The sequence below is a fragment of the Tachyglossus aculeatus genome, chromosome 21, assembly GCF_015852505.1.
Source record: "Tachyglossus aculeatus isolate mTacAcu1 chromosome 21, mTacAcu1.pri, whole genome shotgun sequence".
Taxonomy (NCBI): Eukaryota; Metazoa; Chordata; class Mammalia; order Monotremata; family Tachyglossidae; genus Tachyglossus; species Tachyglossus aculeatus.
The window spans coordinates 5,182,692-5,206,799 of record NC_052086.1 but is presented as its reverse complement, the minus strand read 5'-3'; the positions used below and the strand labels follow the sequence as shown (position 1 = coordinate 5,206,799).

The 24,108-nt window shown below is 43.0% G+C and overlaps 1 protein-coding gene across 2 annotated transcripts in view; it reads right to left on the bottom strand.

The window, feature by feature from the left end:
* The window catches only part of SEZ6L (seizure related 6 homolog like), a 159,834-nt gene that overhangs the window by 16,173 nt on the left and 119,553 nt on the right, over window positions 1–24,108 (bottom strand). For both annotated transcript variants that reach the window (XM_038762490.1, XM_038762491.1), the window contains exon 12: window positions 22,912–23,103. In XM_038762490.1, coding sequence (XP_038618418.1) covers window positions 22,912–23,103 — 192 coding nt within the window. The remainder of the gene's footprint in view (window positions 1–22,911; window positions 23,104–24,108) is intronic.

Sequence of the window (24,108 nt, the reverse complement as noted above, 5' to 3'; positions counted from 1 at the left end):
TCCTTAGATGACCCCACTGTCACTTATGAAATCGGGAAAATTTTCAGAAAGCAGCTTAATAAACCAGTTTTATGTCCCATTTCAACTCAAATGTCCCCAATTGACCTGAAATGACCCGATGAACTCTCAGTGACCCCATTCATGTCTCAGATGACCCCATTTTCACATCTAAAGTTGAGAAAATTTTCAGAAATTCTTTGGGTCATTTGAGGTGAAATGGGACACTAAGTTGCTTTCTGAAATTTTTTCTGATTTCATAAGTGAATGTGGGGTCAATTGAGGACACTAATGGGGTCACAGAGAGGTCATAGGGTCATGTGAGGACATGCATGGGGTTACAGAGAGTTCCTGGGGGTCATTTGAGGTGAAATGGAAATTGAACTATTTGAAAATTTTCTCCATTTCAAAATTTAAAGCGGGGTCATCTGGGGACACAAATGGGGTCACAGAGAATGCATGGGGTCATTTGAGGTCAAATGGGACATTAAATGGGTTTCTGAAATATTTCCCAATTTCAAAAGTAAAAATGGGGTCACCCAAGGACACAAATGGGGTCATGGGGAGTTCAGGAGGCCATCTGAGGACACGAGGAGGGTCATGGAGGGTTCATCGGGTCATTTGAGGTGAAATGGGACATTACACCTCTCGCTTAAAGTATTCCCGATTTCAAAAGTGAAAGTGGGGTCACCCGAGGACACAAATGGGGTCACGGGGAGTTCAGGGGGGCATCTGAGGACACAAGGGGGGTCACGGAGGGGTCAAAGGGTCATTTAAGGTGAAATCGGACTTTAAACCACTCGCTGAAAATTTTCCCTATTAAAAAAATGGAAACGGGGTCATCTGAGGACACAAATGGGGTCACGGAGAGTTCAGGGGGGCATCTGAGGACACGAGGGGGGTCGTGGAGGGTTCATCGGGTCATTTAAGGTGAAATCGGACTTTAAACCACTCGCTGAAAATTTTCTCGATTTCAGAAGTGAAAGTGGGGTCGTCTGAGGACACAAGTGGGGTCACGGCGAGTTCAGGGGGGCATCTGAGGACACGAGGGGTTCACGGAGCGGTCATCGGGTCATTTGAGGTGAAATCGGACTTTAAACCGCTCGCTGAAAATTTTCCCGATTTCAGAAGTGAAAGTGGGGTCGTCTGAGGACACAAATGGGGTCACGGAAAGTTCATGGGGGCATCTGAGGACACGAGGGGGGTCATGGAGGGTTCATCGGGTCATTTAAGGTGAAATTGGACTTTAAAACCACTCGCTGAAAATTTTCCCGATTTCGAAAATGAAAACGGGGCCACACGAGGACACAAATGGGGTCACGGGGAGTTCAGGGGGGCATCTGAGGACACGAGGGGGTCACGGAGCGGTCATCGGGTCATTTGAGGTGAAATCGGACTTAAAACCGCTCCCGAAAAATTTTTCCGATTTCAGAAGTGAAAGTGGGGTCGTCTGAGGACACAAATGGGGTCACGGGGAGTTCATGGGGGCATCTGAGGACACGAGGGGGGTCACGGAGCGGGCATCGGGTCATTTGAGGTGAAATCGGACTTTAAACCGCTCCCGAAAAATTTTTCCGATTTCAGAAGTGAAAGTGGGGTCATCTGAGGACACAAATGGGGTCACGGGGAGTTCATGGGGGTATCTGAGGACACGAGGGGGTCACGGAGCGGTCATCGGGTCATTTGAGGTGAAATCGGACTTTAAACCGCTCCCGGAAAATTTTTCCGATTTCAGAAGTGAAAGTGGGGTCGTCTGAGGACACAAATGGGGTCACGGGGAGTTCATGGGGGCATCTGAGGACACGAGGGGGGTCACGGAGCGGGCATCGGGTCATTTGAGGTGAAATCGGACTTTAAACTGCTCCCGGAAAATTTTTCCGATTTCAGAAGTGAAAGTGGGGTCATCTGAGGACACAAATGGGGTCACGGGGAGTTCATGGGGGCATCTGAGGACACGAGGGGGGTCACAGAGCGGTCATCGGGTCATTTGAGGTGAAATCGGACTTTAAACCGCTCCCGGAAAATTTTTCCGATTTCAGAAGTGAAAGTGGGGTCATCTGAGGACACAAATGGGGTCACGGAGAGTTCAAGGGGGCATCTGAGGACACGAGGGGGGTCACGGAGCGGTCATCGGGTCATTTGAGGTGAAATCGGACTTTAAACCGCTCCCGGAAAATTTTTCCGATTTCAGAAGTGAAAGTGGGGTCATCTGAGGACACAAATGGGGTCACGGAGAGTTCATGGGGGCATCTGAGGACACGAGTGGGGTCACGGAGGGGTCATCGGGTCATTTGAGGTGAAATCGGACTTTAAACCCCTCGCTAAAAATTTTCCCGATTTCAAAAGTGAAAGTGGGGTCATCTGAGGACACAAATGGGGTCACGGCGAGTTCATGGGGGCATCTGAGGACACGAGTGGGGTCACAGAGGGGTCATCGGGTCATTTGAGGTGAAATCGGACTTTAAACCCCTCGCTAAAAATTTTCCCGATTTCAAAAGTGAAAGTGGGGTCATCTGAGGACACAAATGGGGTCACGGCGAGTTCATGGGAGCATCTGAGGACACGAGTGGGGTCACAGAGGGGTCATCGGGTCATTTGAGGTGAAATCGGACTTTAAACCCCTCGCTAAAAATTTTCCCGATTTCAAAAGTGAAAGTGGGGTCATCTGAGGACACAAATGGGGTCACGGCGAGTTCATGGGGGCATCTGAGGACACGAGTGGGGTCACAGAGGGGTCATCGGGTCATTTGAGGTGAAATCGGACTTTAAACCGTTCGCGGAAAATTTTTCCGATTTCAAAAGTGAAAGTGGGGTCATCTGAGGACACAAATGGGGTCACGGCGAGTTCATGGGGGCATCTGAGGACACGAGTGGGGTCACAGAGGGGTCATCGGGTCATTTGAGGTGAAATCGGACTTTAAACCGCTCCCGGAAAATTTTTCCGATTTCAGAAGTGAAAGTGGGGTCATCTGAGGACACAAATGGGGTCACGGAGAGTTCATGGGGGCATCTGAGGACACGAGTGGGGTCACGGAGGGGTCATCGGGTCATTTGAGGTGAAATCGGACTTTAAACCGCTCCCGGAAAATTTTTCCGATTTCAGAAGTGAAAGTGGGGTCATCTGAGGACACAAATGGGGTCACGGCGAGTTCATGGGAGCATCTGAGGACACGAGTGGGGTCACGGAGGGGTCATCGGGTCATTTGAGGTGAAATCGGACTTAAAACCGTTCGCGGAAAATTTTTCCCATTTCAAAAGTGAAAGTGGGGTTATCTGAGGACACAAATGGGGTCACGGCGAGTTCATGGGAGCATCTGAGGACACGAGTGGGGTCACGGAGGGGTCATCGGGTCATTTGAGGTGAAATCGGACTTTAAACCGCTCCCGGAAAATTTTTCCGATTTCAGAAGTGAAAGTGGGGTCGTCTGAGGACACAAATGGGGTCACGGCGAGTTCATGGGGGCATCTGAGGACACGAGTGGGGTCACGGAGGGGTCATCGGGTCATTTGAGGTGAAATCGGACTTTAAACCGCTCCCGGAAAATTTTTCCGATTTCAGAAGTGAAAGTGGGGTCAATCTGAGGACACAAATGGGGTCACGGCGAGTTCATGGGGGCATCTGAGGACACGAGTGGGGTCACGGAGGGGTCATCGGGTCATTTGAGGTGAAATCGGACTTTAAACCGCTCGCGGAAAATTTCCCGATTTCAGAAGTGAAAGCGGGGTCACCCGGGGGCCCAAGTGGGGGTGACGGGGAGTTCGGGGGGGGGCATCTGGGGACACGGGGGGGGGTTCATCGGGTCATTTGGGGCGAAACGGGGTGTTAAAGCGCGCTGTGAACGTTTTCGCGAGTGGGTTGGGGGCGTGTCGGGGGCGTGGCTCAGCTGCTTCTGCACGTGGAAAAGCCCCCGCTCCCTCGGCTGGGATTGGTGGGGGGCGTTTTGGGGGGTGGGTGGGGGTGTGTCTGTGTGCGGTAAAAGCCGCACCTGTGTTTTCTCGTGCTTTCCCCCCCCCACCCCCCCTCCCTCTGGGTCCTTCGGGAAGCCCTAGGAGGCCGCGGTTGGGGTGCCCGGGGCGCCTGCCGACAATCATTCAGCCAAATAATGCTATTTATTGAGCGCCAAACGGGGGCCCAGCACTGGGCGCAAGGGCCCCGGGGCCTCAACCTGGCGCCGTGCTGGACGCCTGCGGACTTGTCGCGACAGGCGTCAGGCACGAGTCCCGGCCGCCCACGGGGAGGGCGGGGGGGGGGGGCGGAGGGGGTCCACTACAACCAAAACACGGGGGCGGGGGGGTTGGGGGGGAGGGGAAGAGGCACAAAAACAATCCCGTCGGCCGCTACAGACAGGCTGCGAAACGGCTCGTGGCCGGGGAGAGGCTAACAATTACTGCTAATAATAATAACAATGGCATTTGTTAAAAGCACACCCTACGTGCCGGAGAAAGGGTAACAATTACTAATAAATAGATAATAACGATGGTGTTTGTTAAAAGCACACCCTACGTGCCGGAGAAAAGGTAACAGTTACTAATAAAAATAAGAACGATGGTGTTTGTTAAAAGCACAACCCTACGTGCCGGGGAAAGGGTAATAATTACACATAATAATAATAATAATAATAACATTAACGATGGTATTTGTTAAAAGCGCACGCTACGTGCCGGGGAAAGGGTAACAATTACTACTAATAATAATGATGGTGTTTGTTAAAAGCACACCCTACGTGCCGGAGAAAAGGTAACAAGTACAAATAATAATAATAACGATGGTATTTGTTAAAAGCACACCCTACGTGCCGGGGAAAGGGTAACAATTACTAATAAAAATAATAACGATGGTGTTTGTTAAAAGCACAACCCTACGTGCCGGGGAAAGGGTAATAATTACACATAATAATAATAACACTAACGATGGTATTTGTTAAAAGCGCACGCTACGTGCCGGGGAAAGGGTAACAATTACTACTAATAATAATGATGGTGTTTGTTAAAAGCACACCCTACGTGCCGGAGAAAGGGTAACAATTACAAATAATAATAATAATAACGATGGTATGTGTTAAAAGCACACCCTAGGTGCCGGGGAAAGGGTAACCATTACAAATAATAATAACACTAACGATGGTATTTGTTAAAGCACACCTTACGTGCCGGGGAAAGGGTAACCATTACAAATAATAATAATAATAATAATAATAATAATAATAATAATAATAACGATAGTATTTGTTAAAACCACACCCTACGTGCCGGGGAAAGGCTAACAATTACAAATAACAATAATAATACTAACGATGGTATCTGTTAAAAGCACACCGTATATGACGGGGAAAGGGTAACAATTACAAATAATAATAATAATAATAACGATGGTATTTGTTAAAAGCGCACTCTAAGTGCCGGGGAAAGGTAACCATTACAAATAATAATAATGCTACTAACGATGGTATTTGTTAAAAGCACACCCTACGTGCCGGGGAAAGGGTAACAATTACAAATAATAATAATAATAATAATAATAATAATAACGATGGTATTTGTTAAAAGCGCACTCTACGTGCCGGGGAAAGGGTAACCATTACAAATAATAATAATGCTATTAACGATGGTATTTGTTAAAAGCACACCCTACGTGCCGGGGAAGGGGTAACAATTACAAATAATAATAATAACACTAACGATGGTATCTGTTAAAAGCACACCCTACGTGCCGGGGAAAGGGTAACCATTACAAATAATAATAATACTACTAATGATGGTATTTGTAAAAGCACACCCTACGTGCCGGGGAAAGGGTAACAATTACAAATAATAATAATAAAACACTAACGATGGTATCTGTTAAAAGCACACCCTACGTGCCGGGGAAAGGCTAACAATTACAAATAATAATAATAATACTAACGATGGTATCTGTTAAAAGCACACCCTATGTGCCGGGGAAAGGGTTAACAATTACAAATAATAACAATAATAATAACGATGGTATTTGTTAAAAGCGCACTCTACGTGCCGGGGAAAGGGTAACCATTACAAATAATAATAATGCTACTAACGATGGTATTTGTTAAAAGCACACCCTACGTGCCGGGGAAAGGGTAACAATTACAAATAATTAATAATAATAATACTAACGATGGTATTTGTTAAAAGCAACACCCTACGTGCCAGGCATCGTACTGAGCACCGGGGATTCATTCATTCATTCAATCGTATTTATTGAGCGTTTACTGTGTGCGGAGCACTGTACTAAGCGGTTGATGGCTGAGAAGCAGCGTGGCTTAGCGGAAAGAGCCGGGGCTTGGGAGTCAGAGGGCGTGGGTTCGAATCCCGGCTCCGCCGCTTGTCAGCTGGGTGACTGTGGGCAAGTCACTTAACTTCTCTGTGCCTCAGTTGCCTCATCTGAAAAATGGGGATGAAGACTGTGAGCCCCACGTGGGCCCACCTGATCGCCTTGTGTCTATCCCAGCGCTTAGAACAGTGCTTGGCACATAATAAGCGCTTAATAAATACCATAATTATTACTATTATTATTATTATTCAAGCAATCGGGTGGGTGGCGGCCCCGTCCCACGATCTCCTTCCCCGTTTTCCGGATGAGGGGATAGAGGCCCTGAGAAGGGAAGGGACTCGCCCAAGGTCCCACAGCGGGCGAGTGGCGGGGGTGGGATTAGAACCCAGGTCCTTCCGACTGCCGTCCTGCTGTGGGGAAAACCCGGAGTAGCGGCAGAGTCAGAACACGGCCCTAAACTTATCACGTACCATTATTCTTATTATCACCTACCCTGGCGTTTAGAAAAGTGCCTGGCACATAGTAAGCACTTAACGGGTACTATTACTTTTATTCCTATCAATCCCAGTGCTTAAAACAGTGCCTGGCCTATAATACACGGCCCTAAACGCTGAGGCCGGGGAACGGACCCGTCCGCACACCTCTGCAGCACCGGGCTCGCCCAGGCGCTTAGTACAGTGCTCTGCCCACCAGGTAAGCGCTCGAGGCCCGCTGGGCTACTCTGGGCCTCAGTTCCCTCTTCGGGAAAATGGACGGACTGCAGACCGTGAGCCCGAGGCGGCGGGGAAGGGGGGGGACGGGGGCTGCGTCCAACCTGGTCACTTTGTATTCATTCATTCAATCGTATTTATTGAGCGCTTGCTGTACTAAGCGCTTGGGAAGTACAAGTCGGCAACATATCGAGGCGGTCCCTACCCAACCGTGGGCTCGCAGTCTAGAAGGGGGAGACAGAGAACAAAACAAAACATATTAACAAAATAAAATAAACAGAATAAATACGTACAAATAAAATAAATAGAGTAATAAATACATACAAACACATATACAGGTGCTGTGGGGAGGTGAAGGAGGTAAGGCGTGGGGGATAGAGAGGGGGAGGAGCGCTTAGAACTGCGCTGGGCACCTAGTAATCGCTTATCTAATACCGGTAAATAAAGAAAAACAAACCAACAAACCACAATTAGTAGGAGTGTAGTGTAATGGATAAAGCACAAGCCCGGGAGTCGGAGGGCCTTGGGTTCAAATCCCGGCTGGACTTGGGCAGGGCGTTCCGCTTCTCTGGGCCTCGGTTGCTTCGGCTGGGAAACGGGTTGAAGACTGTGAGCCCCACGGGGGGCACGGCTTGGGTCCAACCTGATGACTTTGTACCTACCTGGATCCAAACTGCTTATCTTGTATATCTCTCCCTTGAACAGTGCCCGGCACATAGTAAGAGCTTAACAGATACCATCATTATTGTAATTATTATTATCATTATTATTATTATTATTGTCTACCCCAGCACTTACCTGGCACATAATAAACACATAACAGGTACCATTATTCTTCTTATCATCTACCCTGGCGCTTAGAACAGTGCCTGGCACATAGTAAGCACTTATCATGTGCCATTATTCTTATTATCACCTACCTTAGCGTTTAGAAAAGTGCCTGGCACACAGTAAGCACTTAACGGGTACCATTACTTTTATTCCTATCAATCCCAGTGCTTAGAACAGTGTCTGGCATACAATAAGCACATAAAAGGTACCATTATTCTTATTATTCTCTAGCTTGGTGCTTTAGAAAACTGCCTGGCACATAATAAGCACTTAACAGGTACTGTTATTCTGATTATCTTCCATGGTGCTTAGAAAAGTGCCTGGCAAGTACTAAGCACTTAAAAAATACCATTATTTGTATTATTATCAACACCAGCGTTTAGAACAGTGCCTGGCACATTGTAAGCACTCAGCAGGTACCATCATTCTTATAATAATAATAATAATAATGATGATGGCATTTATTAAGCACTATTATCAACACCAGTGCTTAGAACAGTGCCTGGCACATTGTAAGCACTCAGCAGGTACCATCATTCTTATAATAATAATAATAATAATAATAATAATAATGGCATTTATTAAGCACTTACTATGTGCAAAGCACTGTTCTCTACCCTGGCTCTTAGAAAAGTTTCTAGCATGGAGTAAGGACTTAACAGGTACCATTATTATTATCTACCCCGGCGCTTAGAACAGTGCCTGGCACATAATAAGCGCTTAGCAAGTACCATTATTCTTATTATTATCAACCCTGGTGCTTACAACAGTGCCTGGCACATAATAAGCACTTAACAGTTACCATTATTATTATTATTATTATTATTATTATTCTTATTATTATTATCTGCCCTGGCGCTTGGAAAAGTGCCTGGCACATAGTAAGCACTTACCAGGTACCATTATTTTTACTATTATCTATCACAGCATTCAAAGCAGTGCCTAGCACATAGTAAGTGCTTAACAGGTATCATTATTATTATTATTTTTATTATTATTATTATTCTCTACCGCAGCACTTAGAAAAGTGCCAGGCCCATAGCAAGAGCTTAACAGGTCCTGTTATTCTTACTATTATCAACCCCAGTACATAGAACAGTGCCTGGCACATAGTAAGCACTTAGCAGGTACCATTCTTCTTGTTATTATCTACCCTGGTGCTTAGAAAACTGCCTGGCACATGGTAAGTACTTAACAGGAACTGTTATTTTTATTATTATCAACAGCAGTGTTTAATACATAGCACATGGTAAGCACTTAACAGGTACTATTATTCTCATTTTCATCTACCCTGTTGCTTAGAAAAGTGCCTGGCACATAGTAAGCACCTAACAGGTACCATTACTCATATTATCAATCCCAGTGCTTAGAACACTGTCTAAAACACATAGTAAGTGCTTAACAGATGCCATTATTCTTCTTATTATCAACCCAGGCACTTAGAAAAGTGCCGGGCATGTAGTAAACACTTAACAGGTACCAATATTTTTATTATTATCAACACCAGCACTTAGAACAGTGCCTGGTACATAGTAAGCACTTAACAGGTACCATTATTCCTATTATTATCTACCCTGGCTCTTAGAAATGTGCCTGGCACATAGCAAGTACTTAACAGGTCCTGTTATTCTTACTATTATCAACCCCAGTGCTTAGAACAGTGCCTGGCACATAGTAAGCACTTAGTAGGTACCATCATTTTTATTAATATCTATCCTGGCGCTTAGAAAACTGCCTGGCACATAATAAGCACTACACAGGTCCTGTTATTCTTATTATCTACCCTGGCACTTATAAAAGTGCCTGGCATGCAGTAAGCACTTAAAAAGTACCATTATTCTTATTATTATCAACCCTGGCACTTAAAACAGTGCCTGGCACATAGTAAGCACTTACCAGGTACCCTTATTCTTATTATCACCTACCCTGGCACTTAGAAAAGTGCCTGGCATGTAGTAAACACTTAGCAGATACCAATATTTTTATTACTATCAACACCAGCGCTTAGAACAGGTTCTGGCACATAAGTAAGCATCTAACAGATACCATCATTCCTATTATTATCTTCCCTGGCTCTTAGAAAAGTGCCTGGCACACAGTAAGTACGTAACAGGTTCTGCTTTTCTTATTAATATCAGCCCCAGCGCTGAGAACAGTGCCTGGCACAGAGTAAGCACTTAGTAGGTACCATCATTTTTATTAATATCTACCCTGGCGCTTAGAAAACTGCCTGGCACATAATAAGCACTAAACAGGTACTGTTATTCTTATTATCTACCCTGGCACTTAGAAAAATGTGTGGCACATAGTAAGCATTTAAAAAGTACCATTATTCTCATCATTCTCAATCCCAGCACTTAGAACCGTGCCTGGCACATAGTAAGCACTTAGCAGGTACCGTCATTCTTATTATTATCTACCCTGTTGCTTGGACAAGTGCCTAGCATGGAGTAAGCTCTTAACAGGTATCATTTTTATTACCAATCCGGCTCTTAGAACAGTGCCTGGAACATAGTAAGCACTTAACAGGTACTATCATTTTTATTATTATCCACCCTGGCGCTGAGAAGAGTGTCTGGCACATAGTAAGTGCTGAACAGGTACCATTATTTTATTATTATCAACCCCAGCGCTTAGAACAGTACCTGGCACATAGTAAGCCCTTAGCAGGTATTGTTATTCTTATTTGAATCTACAGCAGCACTTAGAACAGCGCCTGGCACATAGTAAGCACCTAACAGGTACTGTTATTCTTATTATCATCAACCCCAGCACTCAGAACAGAGCCTGGCACACAGTAAGCTCTTAACAGGTACCATCATTCTTATTATCATCTACCCTGGCACTTAGAAAATTGCCTGGCACATAGTAAGCACTTAACAGGTGACATTATTTTTATTAATATCTACCCTGGCTCTTAGAACAGTGACTGGTACATAGTAAGCACTTAACAGGTACCATTATTCTTATTATCATCTACCCTGGTGCTTAGAGCAGTGACTGGCACATAATAAGCACGTAGCAGATAACATCATTCCTATTATTATCTACCTTGGGTCTTAGAAAAGTGCCTGGCACATAGTAAGTGCTTAATAGATACCATCATTTTTATTATTTATCTACCCTTGCGCTTAGAAAAGTGCCTGGTGCATAGTAAGCACTTAACAGGTCCTGTTATTCTTATTATTATCAACCCCAGGGCTTAGAACAGTGCCTGGCACATAGTAAGCACTTAACAGGTATTGTTATTCTTATTATTATCAAACCCAGTGGTTAGAACAGTGTCTGGCACCTAATAAGCACTTAACAGATACCATCATTCTTATTATCCTCTACCCTGGCTCTTAGAAAAGTTCCTGGCACATAGTAAGCACTTAACGGGTGACATTATTTTTATTATTATCTACCCTGGCCCTTAGAACAGTGTCTGGTACGTAGTAAGCACTTAACAGGTACCATTATTCTTATTATCATCTACCCTAGTGCTTAGAACAGTGACTGGCATATAATAAGCATATAACAGATACCATCATTCCTATTATTATCAACCTTGGGTCTTAGAAAAGTTCCTGGCACATAGTAAGCGATTAACAGGCACTGTTATCATTATCAACCACAGCGTTTAGAATAGTGCCTGGCACATAATAAGCACTTAATAGATACCATCATTTTTATTATTATCTGCCCTTGCACTTAGAAAAGTGCCTGGCACATAGTAAGCACATAACAGGTCCTGTTATTCTTATCACTATCAACCTCAGGGCTTAGAACAGTGCCTGGCACCTAGTAAGAGCTTAACAGGTACCATAATTGTCATTTTTATCAACGCCAGCACTTAGAACAGTACCTGGCACATAGTAAGCACTTAACAGGTATCGTTATTCTTCTTATTATCAAACCCAGTGGTTAGAACAGTGTCTGGCACCTAGTAAGCACTTAACAGGTCCCATTATTTTTATTATTATCTACCCTGGTGCTTAGAAAAGTCCCTGGCACATAGTAAGCCTTTAACAGGTACTGTTATTATTATCAACCCCAGGGCTTAGAAATCTGCCTGGCACATAGTAAGTGCTTAACAGATATCATCATTCTTATTACCATCTACCCCAGCTCTTAGAAAAGTTCCTGGCACATAGTAAGCATTTAACAGGTCCTGTTATTCTTATTATTATCAATCCCAGCACTTAGAACAGTGACTGGCACATAGTAAGTGCTTAACAGATACCATTATCCTAATTATCATCTACCCTGTAGCTTGGAAGAGTGCCTGGCACGTAGTAAGCACCTAACAGGTACCGTTACTCTTATTATTATCAATCCCAGTGCTTAGAAAAGTGCCTGGAATTTAGTAAGCACTTAACAGATACCATCGTTCCTATTATTATGTTCCATGGGTTTGAGAAAAGTGCCTGGCAAATAGTAAGTGCTTAACAGGTACCATTATTTTTATTATTATCAACCCGAGTGATTAGAACAGTGCCTGGCACATAATAAGTGCATAAAAGATACCATCATTCTTATTATTATCTGCCCTGGTGCTTAAGAAAAGTGCCTGGCGCATAGTAGGCACTTAACAGGTCCTGATATTCTTATTATTCTCAACCCCAGCACTTAAAACAGTGCCTGGCACATAATAAGCACTTATCAAGTACCATTATTATCATTATTATTATCTTCCCTGGCGCTTGGAAAAGTGCCTGGCACATAGTAAGCACTTAACAGGTACCATTATTCTCACTATTATCTGTCCCAGCACTCAGAACAGGGCCTAGCACATAGGAAGCACTTAACAGGTATCGTTGTTCTTATTATTATCTACCACAGCACTTAGAAAAGTGCCTGGCACATCATAGTAAGCGCTTAACAGATACCATCATTCTTCTTATTATCAACCTGAATGCTTAGAACGGTGTCTGGCACATAGGAAGCGCTTAAAAGATACCATCATTTTTATTATCATCTAACCTGGAGCTTAGAAAAATGCCTGGCACATAATAAGTACGTACCAGATTCTGCTTTTCTGAACAGATACCATCATTCCTATTATCATCTACCCTGGCTCTTAGAAAAGTACCTGGCACACAGCAAGTACTTAACAGCTACCATCATTCCTATTATTATCTACCCTGGCACTAAGAAAGGTGCCTAACACATAGTAAGCACTTAACAAGTACAGTTATTCTTATCATCTACCCCGCCTCTTAGAAATGTGCCTGGCATATAATAAGCGCTTAACAGGTACCATCATTCTTGTTAATATCAACCCCAGCACTTAGAACAGTGCCTGGCATATGCTAAGCGCTTAACAGATATTATTATTATTATTATTATCATTATTGTTATCTGCCCTGGTGCTAAGAAAAGTGCCTGGCACATAGCAAGTACTTAACAGGTCCTGTTATTCCTACTATTATCAACCCCAGTGCTTAGAATAGTGCCTGGCATATAGTTAGTGCTTAACAGGTACGATTATTCTTATTATTATCAACCCCAGCGCTTATAACAGTGCCCGGCACGTAGTAAGCACTTAACAGATACCATCTGTGCTTAGAAACCTGGTGCTTAGAAAAGTGCCTGGCACATAGTAAGCACTTAGATACCATCATTCTTATTATGAACCTGAATGCTTAGAACGGTGCCTGGCACATAGAAAGCGCTTCAAAGATACCATCATTCTTATTATCATCTACCCTAGCACTTAGAAAAGTGCCTGGCACATAGTAAGCACTTAGCAGGTACCATTACTCTTATTAATATCTACCCTAGCACTTAGAAAAGTACCTGGTATATAATAAGCACTTAACAGGTACTGTTATTCTTATTATCTACCCTGGCGCTTAGAAAAGTGCCTGGCATGTAGTAAGCACTTAAAAAGTACCATTATTCTTATTATTATCAACCCTGGCACTTAAAACAGTGCCTGGCACATAGTAAGCACTTAACAGGTACCATTATTCTTATCAACCCAGGCACTTAGAAAACTGCCTAGCACGTAGTAAGCACTTAACAGGTACCATTATTTTTATTATTATCAACACCAGTGCTTAGAAAAGTGCCTGGCACATAGTAAGTACTTAACAGATACCGTCATTCCTATTTTCATCTACCCTGGCTCTTAGAAACGTGCCTGGCACATAGTAAGCGCTTAACAGATACCATCATTCTTTTTATCTTCTACCCTGGCACTAGGAACACTGCCCGGCACATAGTAAGCACTTAAGAGTTACTGTTGTTCTTATTATCAACCCCGGCACTTAGAAAAGTGCCTGGCACATAGTAAGGACTTAAAAGGTACCGTTATTCCTACTATTATCAACCCAAGTGCTTAGAAGAGTGTCTGGCACACAGTAATCTTTAAACAATTACCATCATTCTTACTATCACCCACCCTGGCTCTTAGAAAAGCACCTGGTGCATAGTAAGCGCTTAACAGGTACTATTATTCTTATTATTACCAACCTGAGTGCTTAGAACAGTGCCTGGCACATAGGAAGTGCTGAACAGTTACCGTTATTCTTATTATCACCTAACCTGGCATTCAGAAAAATGCCTTGAACATAGTAAGCAATTAACAAGTACCATTATTCTTATCAGCATCTACCCTGGTGCTTAGAAAAGTGCCTTGCACATAGTAAGCGCTTAACAGATATGATTATTCTTATTATTATCAATCCCAGTGCTTAGAACAGTGCCTAAAACACATAGTAAGCACTTAACAGATACCATCGTTCCTATTATTATGTACCATGGCTTTTAGAAAAGTGCCTGGCAAACAGTAAGTGCTTAACAGGTACCATTATTTTTATTATTATCAACCTGAGTGTTTAGAACAGTGCCAGGCACATAGTAAGTGCTTAAGAGATACCATCATTCTTATTATTATCTGCCAGGCTCTTAGAAAAGCACCTGGCCCATAGTAAGCACTTAACAGGTCCTGATATTCTTATTACTATCAACTCCAGGGCTTAGAACAGTGCCTAGCACATAGTAAGCACTTAACAGATATCATTATTCTTATTATCATCAACTCTGGCGCTTAGAAAACTGCCTGGCACATAGTAAGCACCTAACAGATACCATTACTCTTAGTCTTATCAATCCCAGTGCTTAGATCGGTGCCTGACACATAGTTACTATACATAGTAAGCACCTAACAGATACCATCAGTCCTATTATTATTTACCCTGGCTCTTAGAAAAGTGCGTGGCACATAATAAGCACTTTGCAGGTACCGTTATTCTTATTATTCTCAACCCCAGCACTTGGAACAGTGCCTAGCACATAGTAAGCACTTAGCAGGAACCATTATTATTATTATTATGATCATCATCATTATCTGCCCTGGCACATAGTAAGCACTTAACAGGTACCATTATTCTCACTATTATCTACCCCAGCACTCAGAACAGGGCCTAGCACATAGTAAGCACTTAATAGGTATCGTTGTTCTTAATATTATCTACTGCAGCACTTATAAAAGTGCCTGGCACATAGTAAGTGCTTAACAGATACCATCATTCTTATTATTATCAACCTGAATGCTTAGAACGGTGTCTAGCACATAGGAAGCGCTTAAAAGATACCATCATTTTTATTATCATTTACCCTGGTGCTTAGAAAAGCGTCTGGCACAGAGTAAGTACATAGATTCTGCTTTTTTTATTATTATCAACCGCAGCATTAGAACGGTGCCTGGCACATAGTAAGCACGTCATAGGAACCATCATTCTTATCATTATCTACCCTGGCACTAAGAAAAGTGCCTGGCACATAGTAAGCACTTAACAGGTACTGTTATTATTATCTACCCTGGCGCTTAGAAAACTACCTGGCTCGTAGTAAGCATTTAACAAAGTACCATTATTCTTATTATTCTCAACCCCAGCACTTAGAACAGTGCCTGGCGCATAATAAGCACTTAACAGATACCATCATTCCTATTATTATCTACCCTGGCTCTTAGAACAGTGCCTGGCACATAGTAAGCACTTAACAGGCACTGTTATCATTATCAACCACAGCACTTGGAACAGTGCCTGGCACATAATAAGCACTTAACAGGTACTGTTATTCTTATTATCTACCCTGGTGCTTAGAAAAGTGCCTGGCACGTAGTAAGCACTTAAAAAGTACCATTATTCTTATCTTTCTCAACCCCAGCACATGAACAGTGCCTGGCATATAGTAAACACTCAGCAGGTACCATCATTCTTATTATAATCTACCCTGGCTCTTAGAAAAGTTTCTAGCATGGAGTAAGGACTTAACAGGTACCATTATTATTATCTACCCTGGTGCTTAGAACAATGTCTGGCACATAATAAGCACTTAGCAGGTACCATTATTCTTATTCTTATCAATCCCAGCACTTAGAACAGTGCCTGGAACATAGTAAGCACTTTACAGTTACTGTTATTCTTATTATTATCTACTGCTGACACATAGAAAGCACTTAACAGGCACTATTACTATTATCTTAACAGATACCATGATTGCTATTATTATCTACCCTGGCGCTTAGAAAAGTGCCTGGTACATACTAAGTACACAACAGGTACTGTTTTTCTTATTATTATCAACCCCAGCATAGTAAGCACTTTACAGGTACCATTATTCCTATTATTATCTACCTTGGCGCTTAGAAAACTGCCTGGCACATAATAAGCGCTTAACTGATACCATCATTCTTATAATCATCTACCCTGGCTCTTAGAAAAGTGCCTGGCGCATAGTAAGCAGTTAACAGGTACCATTATTCTTAATATTATCTACCCTGGTTCTTAGAAAAGTGTCTGGCAATTAGTAAGCACCTAACAGGTACCACTACTGTTATTATTATCAATGCAGTGCTTAGAACAGTGCCTAAAACACATAGTAAACTCTTATCAGATACCATCGTTCCTATTATTGTGTACCATGGCTTTTAGAAAAGTGCCTGGCAAATAGTAAGTGCTTAACAGGTACCATAATTTTTATGATTATCAATCCAAGTACTTACAACAGTGCCTGGCACATAGGAAGGGCTTAAAAGAGACCATCACTATTATTACCATCTACGCTCTCGCTTAGAAAAGTGCCTGGAACGTAGTAATCACTTAACAGGTCTGTTATTCTTATGTTTATCTAACGCCAGCGGTTAGAACAGTGCCTGGCACATAATAAGCGCTTAACAGGTACCATCATTCTCATTATCATCTACCCTGGTGCTTAGAAAACTGCCTGGCACATAGTAAGCGCTTAACAGGTACCATCATTCCTATTATCATCCACCCTGGGACATAGAAAAGTGCCTGGGACATTGCAAGTACATAACAGGTACTGCTATTCTTACTATTATCAACCCCAGTGCTTAGAACAGTGCCTTCCATATAGTAAGCACTTAATAGGTATCGTTATTCTTATTATTATTATCTACCCTGGTGCTTAGAAAACTGCCTGGCACATAGTAAGCACTTAACGGGAACTGCTATTCTTATTATTATCAACCCCAATGCTTAATATATAGCACATAGTAAGCGCTTAACAAGTACCATTATTCTTATTATCATCTACCCTGGCGCTTAGAAAAGTGCCTGGCACATAGTAAGCACCTAACAGGTACTGTTACTTATATCATTATCAATCCCAGTGCTTAGAAATGTGCCTGGCACATAATAAGCGCTTAACAGGTACCATTATTCTTAATATTATCAACCCAGGCACTTAGAAATGTGCCCGGCACATAGTAAGCACTTAACAGTCCTGTTATTCATACTATTATTGACCCCAGTAAGGAATTAACAGGTCCTGTTACTCTTCTTCTTATCTACCCCAGAACTTAGAACAGTGCCTGGCACATAGTAAGCACTTAGGTACCTTTATTCTTATTATCAACCCTGGCGCTTAGAAAAGTGCCTGGCAAAAAGTAAGCACTAAACAGATACCATCATTCCTAATATTATCTACCCTGGAGCTTAGAAAAGTGCCTGCCACATAGGAAGCACCTAACAGGTACCATTACTCTTTTTATTATCAATCCCAGTGCTTAGAACAGTGCCTGGCACATAGTAAGCGCTTAACAGATAACCATCATTCCTATTATTATATACCATGGGTTTGAGAAAATTGCCTGGCAAATACTAAGCACTTAACAGGTACCATTATTCTTACTATTATCGACCCACGCACTTAGAATTGTGCCAGGCAAATAGCAAGTATTTAACGGATCCTTTATTCTTACTATTATCAACCCCAGCGCTTAGAACAGTGCCTTGACACAGTAAGCGTTTAATAGATACCATCATTCTTATTGCCATCTACCCTAGTGCTTAAAAAAGTGCCTGGCACATAGTAAGCACTTAACAGGTACCATTATTCTTACCAATATCAACCCCAGTGCTTAGAACAGTGCCTGACACATAGTAAGTGCTTAACAGATACCATCATTCCTATTATTTTCTACCCTGGCTCTTAAAAAAAAGTGTTTGGTACATAGTAAGCACTTCCAAGGTTCTGCTTTTTTTATTATTAGCAACCCCAGCATTTAGAACAGTCCCTGGCACATAGTAAGCGCTTAACAGGTGGCATCATTCTTATTCCTATCAACCCCAGCACTTACAACAGTGCCTGGCATATAGTAAGCACTTACGTATTGTTATTCTTATTATTATCAACCCCAGAGGTTAGAACAGTGCCTGGAACATAGTAAGCACTTAACAGGTCCTGTTGTTCTTATCATGATCAACCCCTGTGCTTAGAACAGTGCCTGGAATATAATAATCGCTTAACAGATACCATTATTCTTATTATCATCTACTCTGGTGCTTAGAAAAGTGCCTGGAACACAGTAAGCACCTAACAGGTACCATTACTCTTATTCTTATCAATCCCAGTGCTTAGAACAGTGCTTGGCACATAGTAAGCGCTTAACAGGTACCGTTATTCTTATCATCATCCACCCTGGCACTTAGAACAGTGACTGGCTCATAAGAATCACTTAAAAGGTACCGTTATTATTATCTACTCTGGCCTTTAGAAAAGTGCCCGGTACATAGCAAGCACTTAACAGGTCCGATTGCTTTTATTATTATCTACCCTGGCGCTTAAAACAGTGCCTGGCACATAGTAAGCATTTAACAGTTTCCAGTATTATTATTGTTATCATCTGCCCTGGTGCTGGGAAAAGTGCCTGGCATGTAGTAATCACTTAGGTACCATTATTCTTACTATTATCTACCCCAGCACTCAGAACAGGGCCTAGCACATAGTAAGCACTTAACAGGTATCGTTGTTCTTATTATTATCTACCGCAGCACTTAGAAAAGTGCCTGGCATATAATAAGCACTTAACAGGTACCATTATTCTTATTATTATCAACCCTAGTGCTTAGAACAGTACCTGGCACATAGTAAGCACTTAATAGGTATCGTTGTTGTTATTATTATCTACCCCAGCACTTGGAAATGTGCCTGGCACATAGTAAGCGCTTAACAGAAACCATCATTCCTATTACTATCTATCCTGGCTCTTAGAAAACTGTTTAGCACATAGTAAGCACTTAACAGGTACCATCATTTTTATTAATATCAACCCCAGCGCTTAGAAAAGTGTCTGACAAATAGTAAGTGCATAACAGATACCATCATTCTCATTATGCCTGGCACATAGGAAGCCTTAAAAGATACCATCATTTTAATTATGATCTACCCTGGTGGTTAGAAAAGTGCCTGGCACACAGTAAGTACGTAACAGGTTCTGCTTTTCTTATTATTATCAACCCCAGCACTTAGAACAGTGCCTGGCACATAGTAAGCACTAAGTAGGAACCATCATTCTTATCATTATCTACCCTGGCGCTAAGAAAAGTGCCTGGCACACAGTAAGCACTTACCAGGTACTATTATTATTATCTACCCTGGTGCTTAGGAAAGTGCTTAGCACATAGTAAGCATTTAACAAGTACCATTATTCTTATTATTCTCAACCCTGGCACTTTGAACAGTGCCTGGCACATAATAAGTGCTTAACGGATACCATCATCCCTATCATTATCTACCCTGGCTCCTAGAAAAGTGCCCAGCACATAGTAAGCACTTAACAGGCACTGTTATTATTATCAACCCCGGCACTTATAACTGTGCCTGGTACATAGTAAGCACTTAGCAGGTACCATTATTTTTAATTATCTACCCTGGTGCTTAGAACAGTGCCTGGCACATAATAAGCACTTAACAGGAACTGTTATTCTTATTATTATCAACCCCAGTGCTTAATACACAGCACACAGTAAGCACTTAACAGGTACCATTATTCTTATTATCTTCTACCTTGGCACTTAGAAATGTGCCTGGCAAGTAACAAGTACTTAAAAGGTACTGTTATTCTTACTATTATCAACTCCAATGCTTAGAACAGTGCCTGGTACATAGTAAGCACTTAACAGGTACCATCATTCTTATTATTATCCACCCCAGTGCTTAGAACAGTGCCTGGCACACAGTAGGTGCTTAACAGATGCCATCATTCCTATTGTCATCCAACCTGGCACATAGAAAAGTGTCTGGCACATAGTAAGTGCTTAACAGGTACCGTCATTCTTATCATCATCTACTCTGGCACTTAGAACAGTGACTGGCACATAAGAATCACTTAAAAGGTACTGTTATTCTTATTATTATTTACCCCAGCACATAGAACAGTGCCTGGCACATAGTAAGCACTTAACAGGTACCATTATTCTTATTATTATCAACCTAGGCACTTAGAGAAGTGCCTGGCACATAATAAGCACTTAACAGGTACCATTATTATTATTATCTGCCCTGGTGCTTAGAAAAGTGCCTGGCACACAGTAAGCACATCACAGGTCCTGCTATTCTTATTATTATCAACCCCAGTGTTTAGATCAGTGCCTGGCACATAGTACGTGCTTAACATATGCTATTATTCTTATTATCATCTACCCTGGCGCTTGGAAAACTGCCTGGCATATAGTAAGCACTTAACAGGCACTATTACTTTTATCATTTTCGATCCCAGTGCTTAGAACAGTGCCTGATGGATAGTAAGCACTTAACAGATACCATTATTCTTATTATTATCTACCCTGGTGTTAGAAAACTGCCTGGCACATAATAAGCGCTTAACAGATACCATCATTCCTATTATTATCTACCCTGACTCTTAGAAAGGTGCCTGACACATAGTAAGCACTTAACAGGGACTGTTATCATTATCAACCACAGCGTTTAGAACAGTGCCTGGCACATAGTAAGTGCTTAGCAGGTACCATTATTCTTATTAATATCTACCCTGGCATTAGAAAATTTCCTTGGAATGTAGCAAGCACTTAAAAACTACTGTTATTCTTATCATTCTCAACCCCAGCACTTAGAACAGTGCCTGACACATAATAAAAACTTAACAGGTACTGTTATTATTACCAACCCAGGCACTTAAAAAAGTGCCTGGCCCATAGTAAGCACTTAACAGGTATCGTTATTCTTATTATTATCTACCCCAGCACTTAGAACAGGTTCTGGCACATAGTAAGCATCTAACAGATACCATCATTCCTATTATTATCTACCCTGGCTCTTAGAAAAGTACCTGGCACATAGTAAGCAGTTATACAGCACTGTTATTATTATCAACCCCAGTGCTTAGAACAGTGCCTGGCATATATTAAGCACTTAACAGCTACCATTATTCTTATTATTATCAACCCCGGCATTTAGAACAGTGCCTGGCACATAGTAAGAAGTTAACAGAGACCTTTATTCCTATTATTATCTACCCTGACTCTTAGAAAAGTGCCTGGCACATAGCAAGTACTTAACAGGTCCTGTTATTCTTACTATTATCAACCCCAATGATTAGAACAGTGCCTGGCATATAGTAAGCACTTAACAGGGACCATTTATTATCAACCCCATCGCTTAGAACAGTGCCCGTTACATAGTAAGCACTAAACAGGTACTGTTATTCTGATTATCATCTACTCTGGTGCTTAGGGAAGTGCCTGGCACACAGTAAGTGCTTAACAGGTACCATTATTCTTATCATCATCCACCCCGGCACTTAGAAAACTGCCTGGCACATAGTAAGCGCAGAACAGGTAACTGTTATTCTTATTATCATCTACCCTGGTGCTTAGAAAATTGCCTGGCACAAAGTAAGGGCTTAACGGGTCCTCTCATTCTTACTATCATCAACCCCAGCACTTAGAACAGTGCCTGGCACATAGGAAGCTCTTAACAGATACCGTCATTCCTGTTATTATATACCATGGCTTTTAGAAAAGTGCCTGGCGAATAATAAGTGCTGAACAGGTACCATTACTTTTATTATTATCAACCTGAGTATCTTAGAACAGTGCCTGGAACATAGTAAGCGCTTAAAAGATACCATCATCCTTATTATCTTTTACCCTGGTGCTTAGAAAAGTGCCTGGCACATAGTAAGCACTTAACAGGTACTGTTATTCTTATTTCTATCAACCTCAGTGCTTAGATCAGTGCCTGGCACATAGTAAGCACTTAACAGGTACTGTTATTCTTATTTCTGTCAACCTCAGTGCTTAGATCAGTGCCTGGCACATAGTAAGCACTTAACAGGTACTGTTATTCTTCTTCTTATGTACCTTGGTGCTTAGAAAACTGCCTGGCACATGGTAAGCACTTAACAGGTACCATCATTCTTATTAATATCAACCCCAGCGCTTAGTAAGTGCCTAAAAGGGCCCCGCTATTACTATCAACCCCGGCACTTAGTGCCTGGCACATAATAAGCACTTAACAGGTACCATTATTATTATTACTATTATCTGCCCTGGTGCTTAGAAAAGTGCCTGGCAGATAGTAAGCACTTAACAGGTCCTGATGTTCTTATTATTATCAACCCCAGGGCTTAGAACAGTGCCTGGCACGTAGTAAGCGCTTAACAGATACCTTCATTCTTATGAACATCTACCCTGGCGCTTAGAACAGTGCCCGGCACCTAGTAAGCACTTCAGAGATACCACGGTGACGATGATGATGAGGATGGTGATGTCGATGAGCTGATGGCGATGGGTACTGTGAGGGTGACGGCGTCGGACTCACAGACGCAGCGGGGGAGGCGCGAGGTCCAGATGGGGGTCCCGGTCTCGCGGCTGTAGCAGGTGAGCAGCGAGCTGCCTTCCAGCACGAAGCCGGGGTCGCAGCTGTACTGGACGGTGGCCCCCACCAGCAGCACCGGGTCCGAGATCAGGCGCGATGAGTGCTCCACGCCGCCGGGGTCCGTGCAGTACATGACTACGGGGGAGAGGGAAGCGGGGGACACGGTGGGAGCTCCGCACCTCGTCCCCGCCGGCCCCGGCGCCCCCCAGACATCATCATCAATCGTATTTATTGAGCGCTTACTATGTGCAGAGCACTGTACTAAGCGCTTGGGAAGTACAAATTGGCAACATATAGAGACAGTCCCTACCCAACAGTGGGTCCCGATAAGAAGAATAAGATCTATGGCCTTCGTTGCTTGGGCTTGCTGTGCGCCGAACTGTACTTTCGAATCAATCAATCAATCAATCGTATTTATTGAGCGCTTACTATGTGCAGAGCACTGTACTAAGCGCTTGGGAAGTACAAATTGGCATCACATAGAGACAGTCCCTACCCGATAGTGGGCTCACAGTCTAAAAGGGGGAGACAGAGAACAGAACCAAACATACCAACAAAATAAAATAAGTAGGATAGAAATGTACAAGTAAAATAAATAAATAAATAAATAAACAGAGTAATAAATATGTACAACCATATATACATATATACAGGTGCTGTGGGGAGGGGAAGGCGGTAAGGCGGGGGGGATGGAGAGGGGGACGAGGGGGAGAGGAAAGAAGGGGCTCAATCTGGGAAGGCCTCCTGGAGGAGGTGAGCTCTCAGCAGGGCCTTGAAGGGAGGAAGAGAGCTAGCTTGGCGGATGGGCAGAGGGAGGGCATTCCAGGCCCGGGGGATGACGTGGGCCGGGGGTCGATGGCGGGACAGGCGAGAGCGAGGTACAGTGAGGAGATTAGTGGTGGAGGAGCGGAGGGTGCGGGCTGGGCAGTAGAAGGAGAGAAGGGAGGTGAGGTAGGAGGGGGCGAGGTGATGGAGAGCCTTGAAGCCTGCTCTGCACACAGTAAGCGCTCGGTAATGAACGACTGAAGGAACCAGCCAGTGCACTACGTGCTGGAAGCAGCGTGGCTCAGTGGGAAGGGCCCGGGCTTGCGAGTCAGAGGCCGTGGGTTCTAATCCCAGCTCCACCCACCTCTGTGCTGG